This window comes from Peromyscus eremicus, chromosome 8a, assembly GCF_949786415.1.
Source record: "Peromyscus eremicus chromosome 8a, PerEre_H2_v1, whole genome shotgun sequence".
Lineage (NCBI taxonomy): Eukaryota > Metazoa > Chordata > Mammalia > Rodentia > Cricetidae > Peromyscus > Peromyscus eremicus.
This window is the reverse complement of record NC_081423.1, coordinates 33763188-33783512: the sequence shown is the minus strand read 5'-3', so window position 1 is coordinate 33783512 and position 20325 is coordinate 33763188. Positions and strand designations below refer to the sequence as shown.

The 20325-nt window shown below is 52.6% G+C and overlaps 1 protein-coding gene across 1 annotated transcript in view; it reads right to left on the bottom strand.

Moving 5' to 3' along the window:
• Nucleotides 1–3316, bottom strand: part of Adamts2 (ADAM metallopeptidase with thrombospondin type 1 motif 2) — a 209611-nt gene extending 206295 nt beyond the window's left edge. Inside the window, exons 1-2 of the mRNA XM_059270462.1 lie at nucleotides 3175–3316; nucleotides 1827–2221 (exon numbers count right to left, since the gene is read on the bottom strand). Of these exons, the coding sequence (XP_059126445.1) occupies nucleotides 1827–2221; nucleotides 3175–3316 (537 nt within the window). The remainder of the gene's footprint in view (nucleotides 1–1826; nucleotides 2222–3174) is intronic.
• Nucleotides 3317–20325: the final 17009 nt, after the last annotated feature.

The window sequence follows — 20325 nt, the reverse complement described above, 5'->3', positions numbered from 1 at the left end:
TTAGCACGTCCTTCCCAGGTCAGTTCACCCCTGGAATCTTCAGGATGACTTCTCTCTCCACCTACTTGCCAAACGGCTCGTTCTCCAGCTGTCTGTGACCCCATCAAATAGCACCGAGGTGCCCTTCCACCCACACTGGCAAAGGACCTGCCCCATCTCTAACGTGTAAAAAGGATAAACAAGGTCAAAGGTGTTGCCTGAACAAATGAATGAGGAGGATGAATGAATGATGCAGTGTCGCCTCCCAGGGCTCTAGTGGGAATTAATTAACACGGGCCGGGGGGCGGGGGGGGGGGGGGGGGGGAATCCCTGCCAACTCTACCACCTTGTTCCAAGTCCCCAGCAATGATCTCCTTTCATGTTTAGGAAACTCACTGGCATCCTTAAAGGGGATTTGCCTGTGGGGCTGGGACTAATCAGGAAACAGAGAATAGGAAAAATTGCCCTAAATTAACCCAAGTTCTCCAAGGACACTTAAGAGTCACTTCAACGTGCTCGGGCTCTAAGTAAATCCTACCCAAAGGCAGTGATTTTTCTGAAGCAACAAGTGATGTTTCCTGTGTGTCCATGAAAAGGACTCCAGTGGTTGTAGAGCTGGGGTGTAATTACCGGCTCTGCGGATGGCAGGGCCAACCTGGGCTCCCTGAGGACAGGCGTTGCTCAGGCCTGGCAGGGCTGGAAGCATGGCCACCTGCCCAGAGCCGGAGTACCCTGAGCAGCAATTAGAACAGAAACCACGGTGGGCGGCTTCAGATGTCTGGCCCGCCGGCACAGCCAGCCTGACCACTGCACATCCAATCCAAAATAGAAAACTGCCATAGGTTCTACTGTGCCAGGCCCCTGGGTGGCAGGACAGCACCATCAATGTCAGCCTCTGCCCTGACATTGGGGAAATCCAAGCTTTCTCCAAGAATCCCTGTGTGGCAACCCTGGTCCTCGGGGACACCCAGTGGCAGGTGAGCTTCCCAGCACTCTAGTCACACTGGTTGCCCTAGATAGTTTCAAAAGGGACCATTACCTGTCCATCAGGCACTGCCCCCCCCCCAAAGTCAAACAGCCCGCGGGCACTAGGACCTTCATTACCAAACGCTCCCCGTGGCTCAAATTGGAGGGAGAAAGCTGACTTTTCAAATAGCCAGCAATACTTCAACAGGAAGCCACGGGCATCAAAATCACTGATTCCTGGTCAGCCAAGGGAGAGAGGGCTAGCTGGGCATTTCCGCATCGCTGCCTGCTCCCCAGGCTGTCATATGCACACACAGATGCAAGGAAACGGCCAGCATCCATGCCCATCACAAGCTCCGCAACACACGTGCTCAAAAGTCACTCGGAGACACATTTGTGAAGGCCACAGATACCTCCAGGCTTGAGCGACAACGTATATTCACACGTTCACATGGATATGTACAAAGGTAGCCAGAAAGAAGCATGCGTACATTCCAAAACACACGCGCAAACTCGCGCGGGGGCGCGCACGCGAGCACACACACACACACACACACACACACACACACACACACACACACGCTGAGAGACACACACGGCAACTTATGCCTATATTTAAGAAGCATACAGGAGTACACAGGCTTTAGGGCTGGAGGTGGGGTTCCTATAAAATCATCCTCCCTTCTCTGACCAATCAAAAAAAATCTTGCCTTCCCGCCAACCCCTGCAGCAAGGCGAGAGCCTGCCTTCCTGAGCACTAGGGAGGAGAAGATGGTCCTCGGCTCGTGCTATGTCGCCCTCTCAGGGGACTTCCTAGTAATGGGTTTCCAAAGCCCAGGCAAGGGCCAGAACAGAAAGGAGCCCTAGTAGAGAGTACTCACCAGCCCATCACAGTTACTGAGCGCCACCGAGGAGGCTTTAGCTAAGCCAGCCACGTCTCCAACGTAGAGACAGGTCCCAAGCAGGGGCTCCACCCGGGTGTCACCCGTCTCACCCTGCCACTCCACGGTGGCCCCCGGAGCCACGAGGCGAGCGTTGGGCCGCAGCCGCAGGTGCAGGTCTCGGCCAAAGACCGTGAGGTTGTAGAAGAGGCGGCCTCTAGGGTCCTGCACGTCGCCTGCGGGCAAGCCTGAGGTCTGGACCGGGGCGGCTCTGCGGGCTCGTACCCCCGCCCGGGCGGTCTCCGAAGACACCACGTGGGACACCAAGCGGCCCTGGGCGTCAGTGCGCACCGGCACCGCCAGGATGCGCTCGGCTCCGTGCCCCGGGGGCCCGCCTGCAACGGAAAGGGGCGTTAGACTGGCGGAGACCTCGGAGCCTCAGAGCCTGACCGCGGAGCCCGGCACCCCCAGCCCTTGCCTCAGTTGAAGAGAAGGGACATTCCACCAGGAAGCCTCCAGGAAGGGGCGTTGACAGGACCACCACTCCGGAACCACGTCGCCTCCGGGCCGTCCCCCTAAGAAGACCATGCCAGCTAAAAGGCTGCCCCAGTCGGGTTCCCAGTTGAGGCTCCACGGGTACCTCGCAGTTACCCTAAAAGGCGACCCCATCAGAGTGCCCTCGCTCCTTAATTATACGGTCCTTGGTAGGACACGGGGCTCCTCGGGAATGATTCCACGTTGATCCCCAGCTCATGAACCTCGACCCTTCAGCGGTCCTCTCTGCCCAAGTGTCCTCACTGTTGGCCTCTGGAGCAACCAAGACTCGGCTCGCCCTCGCACGGGCGGCCTGCCCTCGGTCCAGCTCCCGGTCAGCCCACTGCTAGCTCCCTCTCTCCGCGAGCCTAAGCCCCAGGAAGGGTGGAGCAGGGTCCCACCGATCTCCGGGGAACCCCTCCGGGGCTCCCCAAGCAATGCTCAGGGCCCGCAGGCGGCGCGCTCCGCACCGGCTCCTCCCGAGCGTCCCCGGGCGCCGCCTCGCCCTGGCTCCCCCGGACCCGCTGGTGCTGGTTCTGTGCGCTCTGCCGCGGGGTTTTCCCGGTCCCCCAGCTCCACACTCTGCATCCCGGGAGCGGGGAGCGCTCCAAAGCTCCCTGCATCCCAAGGCACCCGGGGTGCGCCCCCTGCGTGACCGCCCGGGCCCCGAAGTTGGCCAACTTGGCCCCGGGCGCGGCGCGCGGAGTTTGCCCAAGTCGCCTCAGACGATGCTTGAGGAGGGGGCGGCGGGGCGCACGGGGCGGGATCGGGTGGCCAGAGGGGCGTGGGGCTTGGGGGTGCGGCTGGCACCTACCTGGGGGCTCGGTAGCGGCGGCGAGCCGGGCGCTCGCGGGTGGCGGCGGCAGCAGCAGGAGTGGCGGTGGCGGCGGCAGCAGCAGCAGCAGCAGCAGAGCGGGGCAGAGCAGGCGGCGAGCGGCTCCCGCCGGCGGATCCATGGCAGCCCGACCGCAGCCGGTGCCCCGCACTCGCAGCCGGCGCGAAAGTTCCCCGCGCGCCGCCCAGCCCACATCTGGGGGCAGCTGGAGCCGCCCGCAGCTGCAGCACCGCAGGGCGCGGGGCGGAGGAGGCGAGGCGCAGGAGAGGGCGGGGAGCGCGGAGGGAAGGCGGGGAGAGCGAAGGAGCGAGCTAGCTAGCGGGCGAGGGAGGCGGGAGGAGGAGGCGAAGGCGAGCGAGGGGGAGGGCGGGGACGGCGGGCGCCTCAGCCTGCCGTGACCCGGCGCTTCTTGGCGCGGCCGCCGCCCGCTCCCCTCCTTGCTTCCCCGCTCGCAGGGAGGCAGAGACACCCCGAGGCGACGGCAGAGAAGGGCTGGAGGGCAGCCAAGGGAAGCCCACTGCGCGTCCCGTGTCACCTCGAAGGAGTGGCACCCCACCCCGAGAGCCCTCTGGAGTACGGGTCCCACCCTGCTGCCTTGGGACTCTTTCTGTGCTTTGTAGCTGAGTGAAACAGGGGAATGGAAAGAGGGTCTGGGAGGACCCGGAGCCTGGTCCCAGGCCCAGATGGAGGCCCCAGAAGCGGGTGGGTAGTTACCCCAGGGAGCACTCCCCAGGCTACCTCAAAGATCAACTTTTGCCCTCACTAAAAGAGAAGGTTCCTTCAGCCCCCAACTCCTTCCTCTCTGTCCCTCTCCCAGTCCATCAGCCTCTGAGTCCCTCCACTCCCTATTGCAACCTCTGGTGCAGCTTTTTCCTGCCAGACTTGGGCCCTCCCTTTAGACCACAGCTTAGTTCCTGCTCTCACCTGCCTCAGTGGGCCTCCTGGCACCATGGTCTGCCTTCATCCCCACCAGAAATGGTCATGGACACTCTTCCACTTTTCAAAGTGAGCATCCAAGGGCAAACATCCCAGCCAGTTCTCTGTGAGTTCCAGATGCCAGCAGGAATCCATACTCCCCAGCAGGGTCCTGGTCCCCCCATTTCCTGGAGTCATTGTCCTGCCAAGCCTGCTGTCCCTGAACACAGTGATTCCCCCTACCCCCACCCCAGGTCTTCCTGAGTATTTCCCTCAAGCTCCCTTCTATTGGAACATCTATGCAATGTTATGTCCAATTTTTGCTTTGCTCTCCCAGAGTGGACACCTGTCCCTTCCATCTTCCATTCACCCTGTCCCAGGCCTGTGTGGCAGGGCCTTGGGCAGTAGCCCTGGAGATGACTCCTTATGAACAGGCGGGCCCCGTCTCATGGGGAAATACATGATTTGTACAACTGGCTCTAATTGTGTTTTTCAAGACAGGGTTTCACTGTTTAGCTCTGACTGTCCTGGAACTACCTTTGTAGACCAGGCTGGCCTCAAACACATAGAGATCCACCTGCCTCTGCCTCCTGAGTGCTGGGATTAAAGGTGTGTGCCACCACTGCCAGACTCTAACCGTGATTTCATATCCTTGGTTTTGTCCGTCATTCCTGGGAAATGGGTGGGAGGGCGCTGGGCATTGCAGCCTGACAACTGTGTCCACTCAGAAGATTCGTTGTCTCCTGAGAACACCTGAGGCTGGGCTAGCCTTCAGATGTTGTCGATTCTTATTGTCAACACTGAAAAATGATGAGATTATTGGGCATAGCAGCTTATGTGTGTACTTCCAGCACTAGGAAGGCTGAGACAGGAGGATTGCCATGACTTTGAGGCCAGCCTGGTCCACAAAGTGAGATCTTCTCTTAAAACAGACAAACCTCAAAAGAAAAAGGGATAGATAGAAAGATAAAATTGTGACGTTCAATTTCTAGAATTGTATTTCTAACTTTTCTGGAGGCATTGGGAGGTGTGGCTGCATTTGAGCCCACATTCCTGCTGAGCCACAATTATTAAACAGGCTACTTATCTGTCAATTTGCTGCAGGTCCCCTCCCAACACATGTACCCTGAAGGCATGGTTCTTGTGATCTCTGATGACCCAGCTTGTCCCAAAGTTGGAGCTGGAATCCCAGTGTGGCAGAAGGGGATGATTCTATAGTGGGATATCCTTGAAGACTGAGTGAGAAGCAGCGTAGACTGAATCGGAAGATGAGGGGGACCAGGCAGGCTTGGATTGGGCTAGACTAGCTGCCTTGCTGGAGACTGAATTTTTCTGTGATTCTCTAGGCAAGATAAAGGAAACTCATCCAGTAGCTTCACCTACTTCAGGGGTCTCATCCCCTCCCCCTCATTTCCCGACCACGTGGATGGTCATTATCAATTTTATTTTTTCTCCCACCTACCACGTTCTACTACTGTTTCCTTATGTGGTACTTAATATTTTACTTTAAAAATTGAAGAATACCTTAAATCGCTGCCACGAAGGAGAAGCCAACATCTCTCCATTTCACTATAAATCAAATATTACTGTCCCCCAAAATAAATAAAATGAAAAGTGAGAGATTTGCCAGATCCTATCTACTACTGCCTACCTAAAGGGGAGGCTGGAGCTGAGAAGCCAGTGATGAGGTGGACCCCAAAGCAGGGCCAGTGGAAATTCTTCACCAGCCTGGCCCAGCTGGTAGTCCTCACAATGAGGCCCTGCAAGATGCTAAGGCTGAATCAGGCATACAGACTTCCAATTTTAAACCCTTTGGTGAAGAACATGGGTTATTGACATGTCCCAACGGACTGCTTATCCTCTCTCTCTCTCTCTCTCTCTCTCTCTCTCTCTCTCTCTCTCTCTCTTTCTCTCTCTCTCTCTCTCTGCATGTGTGTCTGTGTGTATGTGTGCATGCACAGCTGAGTTAGTGGAGAGCTGGTCTACCATCCCCAGCACTTCAGAGGTTGAGGCAGGAGGATCAAAAGCCGCACATTTGAGACCAGCCTGGGTGAGACCCTGTCTATAACTAAATTAATTAATTAATTGGCTAAATGATAGGATACAAAATCCCCAATGCTTCTAGTCCCTTGGGTCTGTTTATTCATTCACTCTCAATACCAAAGCCAAGGACTAAAAGCCAGCAGGGCAGACTCAGCCATTGCATGGTTGTGGGACATCGTTTTCGTTTGAGCTTGGAAGAGCTTCTGGCTTCTCTCTCTCACTTGACCCAGTCCCCACCCCTCCCTGTCCTGAACCTCACCTGCTCATTGCTGTGGTTGTAAGCAGCCTGGTCCCTGGAGGCAATGGAGCAGCATGGTGATCCAGAACAGCCTGGTGTGAGGAGGGATGGGAAGAGGACAACTCAGGCTCAGATCTCATCCTCCAAACCCAGCCCTTTAAAATCTGAATGATTCAAAGTACAGAAAGAGATAGGGACCCTTCCTGGCCATTCATCTTAAGGAACATTAGCAAAGGATAATGTGGGAGCTGGGGAGATGGCTCCCCACTTAAGAACAGTTGCAGCTCTTCCAAAGGATACAGGTTCAATTCCCAGCCCCCACATGATGGCTTACAACCATCCGTAACTCCAGTTCCAGGATCCAGTGCCCTCTTCTGGCCTTTATGGGCACTGCGTGCACATGATGCACAAACATACATGTAGGCAAAAATACAATACAAAAAATAAAATATTTTTAGAAGAATAAAAGACAGACAGAGACAGAGAGAGAAGGAAGGAAAGGGGAGACTCTCCTCAGCCCTCAGTGGAAGGGATGTTTAGGGTATTCAGCAGAGAAGGGTCCCGTCTCTCTGCTCTACTCTGGATTTCCTGATCACAGATGCCAGGACAAACGTCCTTAGATACAGGAGCCATCTGAGAGCCATCCCTGTGCGCAGATGTCTGACAGAAAGCAGCTCTCCAGAAGCCGTTCTGCTCCTATTCCAAGGTCGCCTTCATTGGCAGGGGTTTCCAAGTGGATGGGGGCAGAGGTGTTTCACAACCCTCCTTCCCAAACACCAAGTTCCAGGGGTTGTGGGGAAAGACTCAGACTCTTCTGGTCCCACTGGGCCCCATGCACAGAGCCTCTCAAGTGAGAGGCATTAGTGACCTTGTCGTGGGGCCTCTGGAGACAGCGGCTCCCTCCAATTCCATTGTTGGCAAACAGCAGGTGCCGTGGCCCCGTCAGATGCGCTGGTGGAGTTCTGGCCAGGAGTGGCTTTGGTAAGCAATATGTCAGGGGAACGCTGATTGAACAGAAACTGGTGGCTGGTGGCCTTCTGGGAGTGTCATTATTGCTGCCTCCCAAGCCACCCCCACATGCACACCCTGACAGGGAGCTGTGTCAGGCAAGGGAATGAACGTGGGTGGTGGCGTTTACACAGCATTTTCTTTTTGTTATTCTCCACATGAAGGTGTCCTTTGGTCACTGGGATCAGCGCTGTCTGGAATGGAAAGGGCCTGAAATCTGGATGCATAAGGATCTAGGCTCAGTCAAAAGTCTCAATCTAAGAAATAAGGACCCAGGGAAGAATACAGCCCAATGCTCACTAGTGACCGCATTTCTGCATATGCTCAACCTAGCAGAGAGCTCAGGAGAGAACTTTAAAAGAGACACCTGAGTATGGCAGGCAGTGACATCTAGTTCACTTGGGACAGGGTCTGTACCTCTAAGCTCACCTCTGTAGGCCTCTCATGGGGCCAGGGATGGGGGGTGGGCCTATCAGGTCTAACACTCTCTTCCTGGAAGCCTCCTGGGTCCTTACAAATGCTTCCAACTACAAATAACCCAGCCCATAAACATCCGAGGGAAATACAATATGTCCCCCACAAGAAGTCTGTGGGGCTGGCAGCTCCAGAGCTCAGCTATGACATCCAGGGCACTGCCACTTGGTCCTTGTCCTGGACGGCTAGGAAAACAGCCACAACACAGGTGTTTCATCACCCTCCTGGGAAGCTAGCTGACCAGAGGATTGAGACTGGGTTAACCAGATGCTGGTAGGCAGGGGTGGGGGCCTCGTGGGAGAAGCCTGGGACAGCGTGGACATTGGGAGTCCATGGAACAGCATCTGTTCTTCATCTGCCTTTCTTTCCAAATAAGAATGCCACACAGTTCCAGGTACCCCCTCCTTGGTGAAGACGTTTCCCAATGTAACTTTGTGTTTACATTCTCCTACAATATATCACTTATAGATTGTGTAGAATTCACCAACCCATATATAAAATGTAAAGGGCCCGTTCTGCCTCACTGTGGGGTTTTGTGTACAAAAACTTTTTCCTAAGCCCTTCTGGTCACTTCTTCATTTCTTACAGTCTGTGGCACTCAGCCCACACCTTACAGTCTGTGGCACCCAGGCCCAGGCCTTAATAGGACATACCACCCATCTTTGTCCTTAGGGCTTTGTTTCTTCCAGGTCAAGTCCCTTACCCCTAGTCAAGCCTGATCATGCGCTGTTCCTGATATCAAAAAGATAAGTTTTAAAAGAGCTGAAGCCTCCGTGTGGGGCTGACCACAGGCCTGAAAACGAAGCTGGAGAGCCAGGCCCCTGGTGGCAAGAAAGATAGATGCAAAGTCATTCACGGGTCATTGCTGAAGTCACTAAGGGCTCCTGGAGACCACCCCCACCCCTGCTTCTTCTCTAGGTGATACCTCAGAGCCCTTCCCCTAGTCCCAGGCCCATGGCTCATAGGAAGATCCTTCCTGAATATAGATTACCCACTTCTCCAAAGCTTCAGGCATAGTTTCCTTGGTAAAAGCCCCAGGACTCCTTAAGGTCTTCGGGACATTTGAAGTGGGGTCTCACAGAGCAGCTGGCCGTATTTTCTCCTGGAAAAATAGTGTTCCTTCTCCTCTGATGGGAATAAAGAAAAAGATCTTTCTCTCTCTCTCTCTCTCTCTCTCTCTCTCTCTCTCTCTCTCTCTCTCTCTCTCTTTCTCTCTCTCTCTCTCTCCCCCCCCCGTGTGTGTGTGTGTGTGTGTGTGTGTGTGTGTGTGTGTGTGTACACCTTCACTCACTTTCCCACTTACTTTTTTGAGGCAGGGTCTCTCGCTGGCCCCAGAGCAGGACTGGCTAGCCAGCAAGTCCCAAGTATTCTCTTGTCACTATCTCCCCAGCTCTGGCTCACATCCTGCCGTGCCCTGGGTGTCAGAGCAGCCACTCAGGCCCTCCTGCTTACAAGGGCGGGTGAGCACTTTACCCAGGAGCCATCTCTCCCGACTCCAACTCCAACTTCATTTTCTTTATTTTGTTTGTCGCTCCTGTGCCCTGATGTTTTTGCAAATGTGGCTCCAGACAGATGGCAGGTGGGGGAAGATAACACGTTTTTTTGACACTGTCCCCTAAAGTCTCAGGTCCGATCCTGGGGTTTTCCCCTTCTTAGGTAATCTCACCCTTTCCCAGGGGGTGGCAGACTGTATGTCTGTGACCCCAGGCAGGACTATTCTAGCCTGTAAATACAGCTCCCATAGACATCCCCATCAGAGCATTTCAGAGCCTCACCTACCCAACTCACTACCCAGAAGGACCCCATCTCCAACCCTCCAAGCCCCCCCATCCACTTGCCACACAGACAAGCCCTCGGCCAGAGATCCCAGAACATCTCAGGCCTTTCCATTCCTTACCCCACATCAAAGCTGTCGTTGGCTGCCTCTGCCCTCTAATTAGCTCAGCAATCTGCCCCCACATCCTTGCTACACCCTGTACCCTCCCCCCCACACACACACATCAGTATCCCTCCCAGACTTGCACACACACACACACACACACACACACACACACACACACACACTCCTCCCTATTGGGTGCCACATGCCTGAAACTGAGCCATTGGACTTTCTTTACCTCTACTCAGATGTGATGGCACCACAGTGACTCATCTGGTGCAGGCCCTGTCCCCACAGTAGCACTGGGATCAGACACTCATATCCATTTCCAACAGAAGACAGATGTGAACCACTCCCAAGTCAGATTGCTTCCTGTGTGAAGGTCCCTTTGGAAGAGGCCACTTCCCCCTCTCTCTTCCCCATTGGGGTTTGGCTGACCAAGGCATCATGGGTCTTGCTTCCTGGGGCTACAGAAAAGAGGATTCCTTCTCTGCTCACCAGCATAGGTGGTTTCAGCTCCTGAAGAGGTCGTGAGGCAGGCTGCTCCTTCTGTGTCACAGCCCCTGGGACACTTGCTTGACCTCCGTATTGGGCCTTTTCTTTAACTATATGGGTGCAATGGTTTCCTGCACACCACAGCATGTTTTGTCAATCAAATGGGTTAACATACGTGAAGGGCTCAGAGCTGATCCATAGCAGAACAAGTGCACATAGTGTGGCTGTGGGCACTGTGCAGGATTGCGTTGTAGACAGGGATCCTTGCAGATGCTCCTGAGCTTACGCAGGGCCTCATCTGAAGACCCTTTGTAAATTGAAAGTAAGACCCATGGCTTGGAGGTAGGGCTATAGTTTAGTTGGCAGAATGCTTGCCTAGCTTGCGTGAAGCCCAGGTTTGATCCCTGGAACCACATAAATAGGGTGTAGTGGCCCATGTCATCTACAATTCCAGCACTCAGAGTGGAAGCAGAAAAATCAGAAGTTCAAGGCTAGCCTCAGTTCTGTAGTGAACTGGGAGCCAGCCTGAGACCCTGTCTGAGAAAAAGAGGGAAGGAAGGAGGAAGGAAGGGAGAAAGAGGGGGGGAGGGAGGGAGAGAGAGAGAGAGAGAGAGAGAGAGAGAGAGAGAGAGAGAGAGATCTCCAGCATCGTGAGAGAGGATAGGACCTGCATCTCGCCAGCCCAGGAAAAGATCCAAATTCAAAACTCAAATCATGGTGTCTACTGAATATGTATTACATTTGCAGCATGGTAGAGAAATCCTACACGAAGACATCCCAAGTCAGTGTCTGTATGCACCCTTAATGGTTTTTCAGGATGTGTTGACTATGGCTTTTTACCTCCCCTCACTGCCTGGAGACCCTTTGGTGAAAGGAATGTCAGGGTAGATTTTAGCACTACGCAAGCCTGAGAGCAATCGACCCAACAGCCGGGCACAAAGCACGTGCCCAGTAAATATTTGTGGAATGAGTCAATAAAGTAAGATCATATCCAAAGATACGTTCTATGTGGAATGTTTTAAAAAGTGATAAAGACTGCACGGGAGAAAGAGGAAGAACATGGAGAGAGGTGTGGGCTGATGGCTGATGGCAGAGAGGGTACCAGAATGGGTCACCTAAGCAATGAGTCTTAAACAGAGAGACCAGAGCGTGCAAAGGCCTTGGCAGAAGGGAGCTTTCCGTGCTCCAGGAGAAGCAAGAGCAGTAAAGAAGTGTGAAGCACGGTGGAGTTAGGGATGGAGGGAGCTAAAGGACCAGAGGCAGAGCAGGGCAGGATGTGGCTTTGCCAGTCTCCAGCATTAGCATCTTGTCTAAAGCCAGGGAATGAGGCGAGATTGGGTTCATCTCAATATGCTTTGGGAAGGAGGTACCCTTCTGCGATACTGACTAGGGGCTTCCCGGTGCCTCTTTCAAAAGAACGACAATGTATGCCCCTGCCTCACAACCCCTGCCATCTGTTCTGGACCAAGGCCTCCCGTTTCCTCTTCCCTGGCATAGGTATAGTCTGCAGAGCACCAGAAGACAGTTCTTCTAGCCAGTCAGCAACACTCTTGGGCAAATGGTCTTCTCCGACCTGCCATCATCCTCATGGTAACCCCCAAGGTGGGACCTAACGTAGCTACTTGCAGATGAAGATGAAGCCTGGGGGTGGTGATCCCCAAGGGTACTAACTTCATCCTCACCAGTGCTCACCATGGCATGATGGTGCCCAGACACTTCTCTCAGAGACCTGGAAGCCGCCTTCTGCAAAGTCTGTGGTGGGAGCGGAGTCATTTCAGTTGCTTAAAATGCAGTGAGGCTAACAGATGAACTGGGGCTCCCCACTGGGGGCCCGTGGAGTTTTGGTTTTTTTGTTTTGAATTATGTGCTTGGCTTTAAAAAAAAAAAAAGTCAAGATTTTTCCATGAAAAAGTGCAGCTCTGCCCGAGGTGGAGAGGGGAGGGGAAGGATAGAATGGGGAGAGAGGAGGATGAAAGGAAGGGGAGGAGAGGGGAGGGAAAGGAAGGGGAGGGAACAGTTAACTGCCCTAGGCTATCCCTGCTACTGGCCACTTCAGCCTACTTCTGTCTTCCACCGGGGGCTGGGCAGGGGCCGGAGCCTGACCGCCTCTGTGGCCTCTGCGTGATCCCAGTACCTGACCCCTGGACTATGCCACACGAAGACCTCCACTGTAGCATCAGGTTGCCATACCTTTCTAAAATGTCTACAAGGAGATACTGTCCCTGATTGCAGTTTGCTAGGAAGGGACCTGTCTCCCCAGTCTTCCAAGCATGAGCATAAAAGCAGGGGCTGCTGGGAAGGAGGGAAAGGGGATAGGACAGGGAACAGAGGATTTGGGGTTCCCCAGGATAACTGCCATTTCAAGGTGTGTCGAACAGAAATACCATTAGAAGCCGTTGGCAGGCAACCTGCCCAGGTGACCGGAGATAAGGCTTTGTTGTGAACATGCATTTTACACAGGTTAGCACAGACCATGCCACACCTGTATGGCGATGCACACACAAGCATGCCTCCAGATGCTCACCGACCTGCAGCCCAAGAACGCCCACGGCCCCAGCTAGGCAGCCATGCATTGCAGAGCCCACGTGGTGCTCCGGCCTCCCTAATTGCATTTCTGAAAATGAGAAAGAGGAAATCGAATGACTTTCAGGCAGCCGCTGTTCCCCCATGGCGATTTCCCATCTCCTTTCTGAAGGGCCAGGCAGCGGGGCAGCCTCCAATTCTCATCTGAGCCTCCAGACTCCTTAGCAACCCGCGGCGGGGTCCGCGCTACAAGCTGTCTCAGGCTTCAGACAGCAGCCAGCCTGGCTTTGCGATGTCCTCACCTGCCCCGTGCCTGGCAGCTATGGAGGGGGGCTGTGGGCATCGGTCTGCTCAGTGTAGCAGCAGAGACCCCAGAGCCCATGATCACAGCATTTTCTACCCCTATGAAGCCCAGGCTCCTGTTGTAAGGGTAAAGTCCTGTGTCGGGGATAGACAGCTGCTTCTCCGGTGCTTCCTTCCCTGTGTCTGTGCTGTGGGCCACTTTCCTCCTGAAACTCTCCCACTCGAACCTGCTCTACAGACCCTCTGAGAGAGAGCTCCCCTCAGCCCGTGCCACACCCCTTATTATACACGACATCCGACTGTAGCCATAATATTCTCTTCCTCTGTGTGTGTGTGTGTGTGTGTGTGTGTGTGTGTGTGTGTCTGTGCTTATGTATATATGTGGACATGTGTGGCCATCATAGGTCGACTTCAGGGTCTTCCTCAATCTCCGCCTCAGTTTTTTTGATAGGGTCCCTTACTGAACTGAGAGCTTACTGATTTTGTAGAATGGTCGGCCAGTGAGGGCCAGGGGTTCTCCTGTCTCTGTCTCCCCAACTCTGAGATTACAGATGATTGCCACCACACATGGCTTCCTATGTTGGTGCTGGGAATTGAACTCAGGTCCTTACGCGTGTATGACAAGCACTTTACTGGCTGAGCCACCCCAGCCCCAGCAGTGGAGATTTTTAAGCCTGATTACAAATCTCATTGTTTTCCTTCAGTGGTTGGATCTATGAGACTATGGGATGTGCGGTTGAGGAAGGGTAGAGTCCCAGGGCCAGGCAACTACTGGAATAACCCAGCTTGCTCTTAACAGCCAAGACCCTGTTCACTTGAGTCCTCCTTGAGGGTGAAACAGTAGCTTTGTGTGAGATCTGCAGGGCCTGGGGGTTCTCAGACAAGCCGTCATTGGCCAGGGGAAGACCTTGGACTCTAAAAACAACAGAAGGAAGGGGCTCCATCAGAGCCTTGGGGAAGCGCCTGCTTACCTGGTTCAGGGCAGCAGGTGGCCTTCCTACAGGCCAGCTCTCACTCTGACTCCTAAGTGAGCTGCAGAGTCACAGGACCTGCAGCCTCAGCCACATGGGGCCCTGGAGCTCAGCTTCAGTCCCCATGGAACAACAGCTCAAGGTTGCTGTGGTGTGGATCTCAGCCTTACTGGGTCCCCAGCTTGGGCCTGGCCGGACCTCGGACCTTCACCTTGGTCTCAGTGGGTCCTGGACCTTGATTTCACTGTACCTCAGCCTTCAGCCTAGGTCTTAACTGGACCCTGAGTTTTGGTCTTGCATGACATCATAGCTTGGCCTCCTGGGCCTCAGAACTGAAGCCTAGACTTTACCTCGCAGAACCCTAGACCTCGGTCTAGACCTAAATGGAACCCAGATCTTTGATCTTACTCAGCCTCGAGGACTGGCCTGACGAAGGCCCCAACATCAGCCTCAAGTGACTCCAGTCTTCAGTCTCCTGGACCCCACAGTTTAGCTTGAATCCCCAACCTTGACCTTTCTAGGCCTAAACTTAACCCCTTTCTAGGCCCAGACTGAACCCCAGGCCTCAGCTTAACCCCTTCCTGTTTACCCTCCTCTTTTACATGAGGTTTCTCTCCTTTTCCTTTCTTAGCGTTAAGAAAATTAAAATTCCTTATCATTACACACACACACACACACACACCTTGAAAGGGTCTCGTGAACCCCGGGTCTCAGATGGTCTCAGATGGACCCACTGGTCCCTGGTATTGGCTCCCCTCCCGTCAGCTGGCTCCCACCAACAGGCACTCTTCCTTCCTCCTCCAGCAGGGGAAGTGAAGGTTCCCGGAGAAAACGCCTTCTGCGGGAGGCCTACTCCACCAAGCAAGCTGTTGTCCTCGAGAAAGGAAAAAAAAAAAAAAAAAAAAAAAAGCTCCCAGCTTCACTTATAACAGACTCGGTGTGTTGTGCAACCCTGCAGTACAGAATGTACACGGGCCCAGGCTCCTCACGGTTGCATAATTTTCCAGCTGTTTTCGGGACTATTTCATTTCTTCGTCTGGCAGGCTTCACGAGCCATCTATAAAAATGATATATATATATGTAAATATAAAGATGAGCATATGTGAGCAATGTGAGGACAAGTGTGAAGTGGAGGGAGGAGGTGGGGGAGAGACTCAGTGAAAAGACGGATGAAACAAGTGTAAACATTTGGAATGTCACCTTCGAGCCGTCTGGGAGACGGAATGAACTGGGACTCAAACCTTAAAAGAGACATCGGTCCAGTAGAGTCAGTTTCAGGTTTGGCGGTACTTGATTTTCCCCTTTTATACAAATATTTTCTTTTTGTTTTTCTTTCCTTCTTTTAGCAATCCTTAAAACTCCATCACTTTTCCCCCTTTGAGATAAGGTCTCATGTAGCCCATGCTGGCCTTGAACTCTCTGTGTAGTCAAGGATGACTCAAACATCTGCCCCTCCTGCATCCACCATGCCGCTGGAGCTCTCCAGACTCCAGGATCATGAGCCAGATCACCCTCCCTCGTTTATGTATTACTCAGTGTCGGATACCGTATTAGAGCAACACAGAACGGAATCAAGGGTCCCATGCTCACAAAGGGCCCAGGATGACCTTGATCTTCTCATCTCCCTGCTTCCACTTCTTGAGTGCTGGGGTTACAGACCCGCACCCCCACATCTGGCTTATGAGGTGCCAGGAATCCATCCCATGCACTTTTGGCGAGCACTCTTCCTGCTGAGCTGCCCCAGCCCAGACTCCATGACTTTTTTTGTTATGGGAATTCTGTGTGCTATTATTTTACTCTGAATTTATTTTTTGTGTGTCTATTTTTATCTTACAATTTCTTGATGGACCCTTCTAGAAGAGAGATGTTTGAATGCCAGATACTTCTTAGAAATATAACCCAAGGTGTCTCACTCTGGAACAGAGAAGCGACAAGATGACAAGAGACCCATGGGACTGTCTAAAAGGTCCCAGTACTTCCTCCTGTTGGGGATTTCTGTTGGATATGACAGGACCGTGTGCCACAGTATAGAGCCCTCTTCTAGAAGTAGACTCTTCCGGGATGGCCCATGGAGTAAAGGGGCCCACCAGGCTTGAGAGCCCCACCTCTCATACCACAAGTCTTGGGGGCAGCACCTTACTCATCCTGCTGGGCTAAAACAACACTCTCACCTTTTCAACTTGAAAAGTTGAACTGGGATTATAGGCATGAGTCACCATGAAGAAGCAAAAGTCCAGTGGGTGAGCCACTGAGCCTTAGATACTATGTCACCCGGTCCTAACACAGCAGCCACTAGGTGAGAAGAGGCTGGCAGACTGTCCCTCACTGGGGAGGCACACATTTGAGAGTGTCCGTGAAGATGTTTCCAGAAAGCTTTAACAGAGCAAGGAATACCCACCCCCAACGTGGGTGGCACTATCCGTGGACTGAGGTCCAGATGAATAAAAAGAAGAAATGGAGCTGAGCTCCAGCATTCACCTCTCTGCTCCCTGACGGTGGATGCACCATGACCAGCTGCCTCAGGCCTCTGCCACCAAGAGCTGATTTCCCTGTCGTGATGGACAACACCCCTGAAGTGTGAGCCCAAATCAACCCTTCCTTCTTCAAGTTGCTATGGCCAGGTTTTTCCTCAGAGAAATTAAGAAAGTAATAGGCACAGTCAAGACTCGAACCCAAATTAGGAAGGACCGGGGCCCACGGCATTTTTTGTTTCTAGTGCCTCCAGCCTGGCTGAGGGGGCTGCTATGGCAGAAAGTGCCAAGTTCACTGTCGTGATCCCCAAACCATCCTTGTCAGCAAATCCTAGTCCTAATCTCTAGCCCAGTGGTTCTCAACCTTCCTAATGCTACAACCTTTTAATACAGTTCCTCACGTTGTGGTGACCCCCAACCATAACATTATTTTCATTACTACTTCATAACTGTAATTTTGCTTCTGTTATGAATCATAATATAAATATCTGGTATGCAGAGTATCTGAAATGTGACCCATGTGAAAGGGTTGTTCGACCCCCCCAGAGGGGTCTCAACCCAGAAGTTGAGAAACACTGCTCTAGAAGATCCTTTTTTCCCATCATTCCCTAGGTGAATCCTGAGAAAGACACCTGAATATACGCCCCTTGTAGCAGCTGAAGACAATGCTGGCTGCCATGGTTTGAATATGAACTGTCCTCCACAGACTGGTGTTTTGAATTCTTGTTACCAGGCAAGTGGTGCTGTTCAAAGAGACTGGAACCTTTAGACAGCTGAGATGAGCTGACAGAAGTCAGTCACTAGCTGAGGCCTTTGAAGATTCCATCCAACCCTTGGCTCCCATTTTCCTCCCTCTGCTTCCTGGACTGCCGTGATGTGAACAGATCTTACACACACTCCCACCACCGAGCCCTCCCCACTGCAGTGGGCTAAGCCCTCGGAAACCTGAGCCATGATAATTCTTCTCTCCCTTAAGTTGTTTCTGTGAGGTATTTTGTCACAGAGATGCAAAGGTAACTCATACCTCAGACTTTGTCCCACCTTGAAAAGTCAGTGGTCCCCACACATCCTTTCCGTCTACAGTGGTCTTGATCTCTCTTTAAAAATGAAAGATTTGTTTATTTTATTTTATAGGTGTGAGTGTTTGTCTGCATGTATGCATGTGCACCATGTGCATGCAATGCCTGTGGAGGCAGGAAGAGGGCGCCAGATCCCCCAAAACTGGAGTTACAGAGAGTTGTAGAACACCATGTGTCCTGGAAATGAACCCTGGTACTCTGCAAGAGCAACAGGTGCTCTTAACCCCTGGGACATCTCTCCAGACCCTGTCTTACTCTCTTTAGCCTAATCTGATTTTTGTTTGTTGTTTGTCAATACGGTTTTTAAAACTGGGTTCCCATGTATTTGCTCTCATATGCCAAAAGCCACATTATCAATGCATTTCCAGACAAGCCTCTCTTTGTGCTCAATGACAGGTACCAGGCTGGTATGACGCCACACTTGGACCACCATTTAATTCTTTCTACTGAGTGTGAGATTTGTCCTTGATGTGACTTTTCTCTCAGGCTGTATCTTATGTACACACAAGGATCTTTTGATGAGGAGGTTAACGCAGTGTTCCAACACCGCCATTCTCTGAATTTCCAATCACTGCTTCCTCCCTTCTTTTTTAAAAAATGTTTTGTGTACATGCGTGTGAATGTGTTCATGTATACATATGAGTGCATGAGTGTGTGTGTGAGAGAGAGAGAGACAGACAGAGAGACAGAGAGACAGAGAGACAGAGAGACGTGCGCTTGCAGAGGTTAAAGGCCAATGTCAGAATGTCAGAAGCTTTCCTCAGTCACCCTCCACCTTATTTTTTGAGGCAGATTCTCTCACTGAACCTGTAGCTCTCCGATAAGCATAGGCCAGCTGGCCAGCAAGCCCAGAGATCCTCTTGTCTCTGCCTCTCCAGCACTGGATTACAGAAGTGTGCCACCACCACTGGCTTTTATGTGTCAGCTGGGAATTGAACTCAGGTCCCCATGCTTGTTCAGCAAGCTCTTTACCCTTGGGCCCATCTCCCTGGCCCTTCCTCTCCATTCTTCTGAGAAGTGGCTGGAGGTTGCTCTCAGGCTGAGCTCCACCCCACACGCAGGCAGCACGAGGTAGCCCTTGCCGTCTATGGATTCACCTGGGCAAGGCCAAGCACACTTGATAGAAGTTACTAGAAACCACGGCTTCTGCAAATGTTTTACCCGGCGTGACACAGGCCAGTCTCTTCCAGGCCGCCTTCAATAGTTCCTGGCTCTGACGACAGCTCCACAGATTGTGGGCTTGGGTTCTTGGTCCTGCTTCCAGCAACAGCGACCACATCAGCACCGCACAATAACCACCCAGAACCTGGCAGCCTTACTCAGCCAGAACACAGGTTTGGCCTCACAGCTCCACCTCTGCGAGTATGCATCCTACCACCCAGGCTGCAAGGGCAGCAGCATCCAGGGGAGGCTCATGGCATGGAACAACTCAGAGGTTTCTAGAAGGGTGAGCATAAAGCACAGGCCCTTTTGTTCTTGGACTCAAACTGGAAACCTCATCATTCCAGTCCACATTCTATGGGCCCCACAAGCCACACAACCTAGCCCAACATGATCATGCATTTTGTTTTGGTTTGGTTTGGCTTAGTCTGGCTTGGTTTGGCTTGGTTTGGTTTTAAACAGCATCTCAAACTTGTCACATAGTAGCAGCTGACCTTGAACTCGTGATCCCCCTGCCTCTTGCTAGTGCTGGAATTATAGGTGTGCACTCCGGGCTCCGTGCTGAAGTTCCTTGAGTCATGGTCTCATTTCTCTTATGGCTGCCTCCTCTTCTACATGTGTGGGTACGTGTTAACTCTCACGTCTCTCTCTTCTAAATGTCTCTCTCCCCTAAAGACTCTTATGAATTCACTTAGAGCCCACCTAGATGATACAGGACAACCTCTTCTTCCAAAATCCTCTACAGAACTGCATCTTTAAAGAGGCTTCCTCTCAGTGAAGTAACCCTGTTTACACAAGTTGGCAGTCCACCAACACCAGCAAAGGCATGGGAGGCCACCAAGGCCACTCTGAATCACGGAAAGCCAAGTTCCCCACACTGGACTGGCGGCTCTTGCCTAATAAGAACCAGTGCACAAGTCCAGTGAGAGGCTAAGGTGAGAGGTGGGAATGTCAGTTGGATTTGCGCTCTCTGGCCTGAGGGGACCAGGAGGCCTCGGCCAAGGGCAGGAACCCACAGCTCTCTTCTCTGAACCTGCAGCTGAGGCGCGGCCATGGCTTTTCCCTAACGCAAATGCCTTTTATCAGCTGTGCTGTCCCTCTGACAGGAAAGCCCTGCTTTGATGAAACCAAGCTCTTTAAAAAGGAGCATTTTCTCAAAAGCCATAACAGGATCCCCGTGAAATTAAACCAGGAAGACAGACATCGTAAAGGCCCCAGACACTGGTTCTGACTTTCAAAATTGTCAGTTAAATTAAAGTTGGGCCATAGAGACTCCGTGCTCGGCTTGCCTTCCTAGGGGAGAATGCTCTCCCGTGATGCAAGCTCTCCTCTGGTAGAGCAATCCAAGGCTGACAGAATTCATGCCTGCAAGCCTGTTTGAGCTCTGGGGACTGGCAGGTCAGAAGCCACCTGGGAGAGTCAGAAATGAGTCCCTCCATCAGTGGAGAGCTGTCAGACTATGTCTTGGGACAGTGGGGGAGCTCTGCCCAAGCATTCCAAGAGTCTCTAGTATTTCAATCATGGTCATTCGGTAAGTGATAGAACCTGACTTGAGGGAAAACCAACGTAT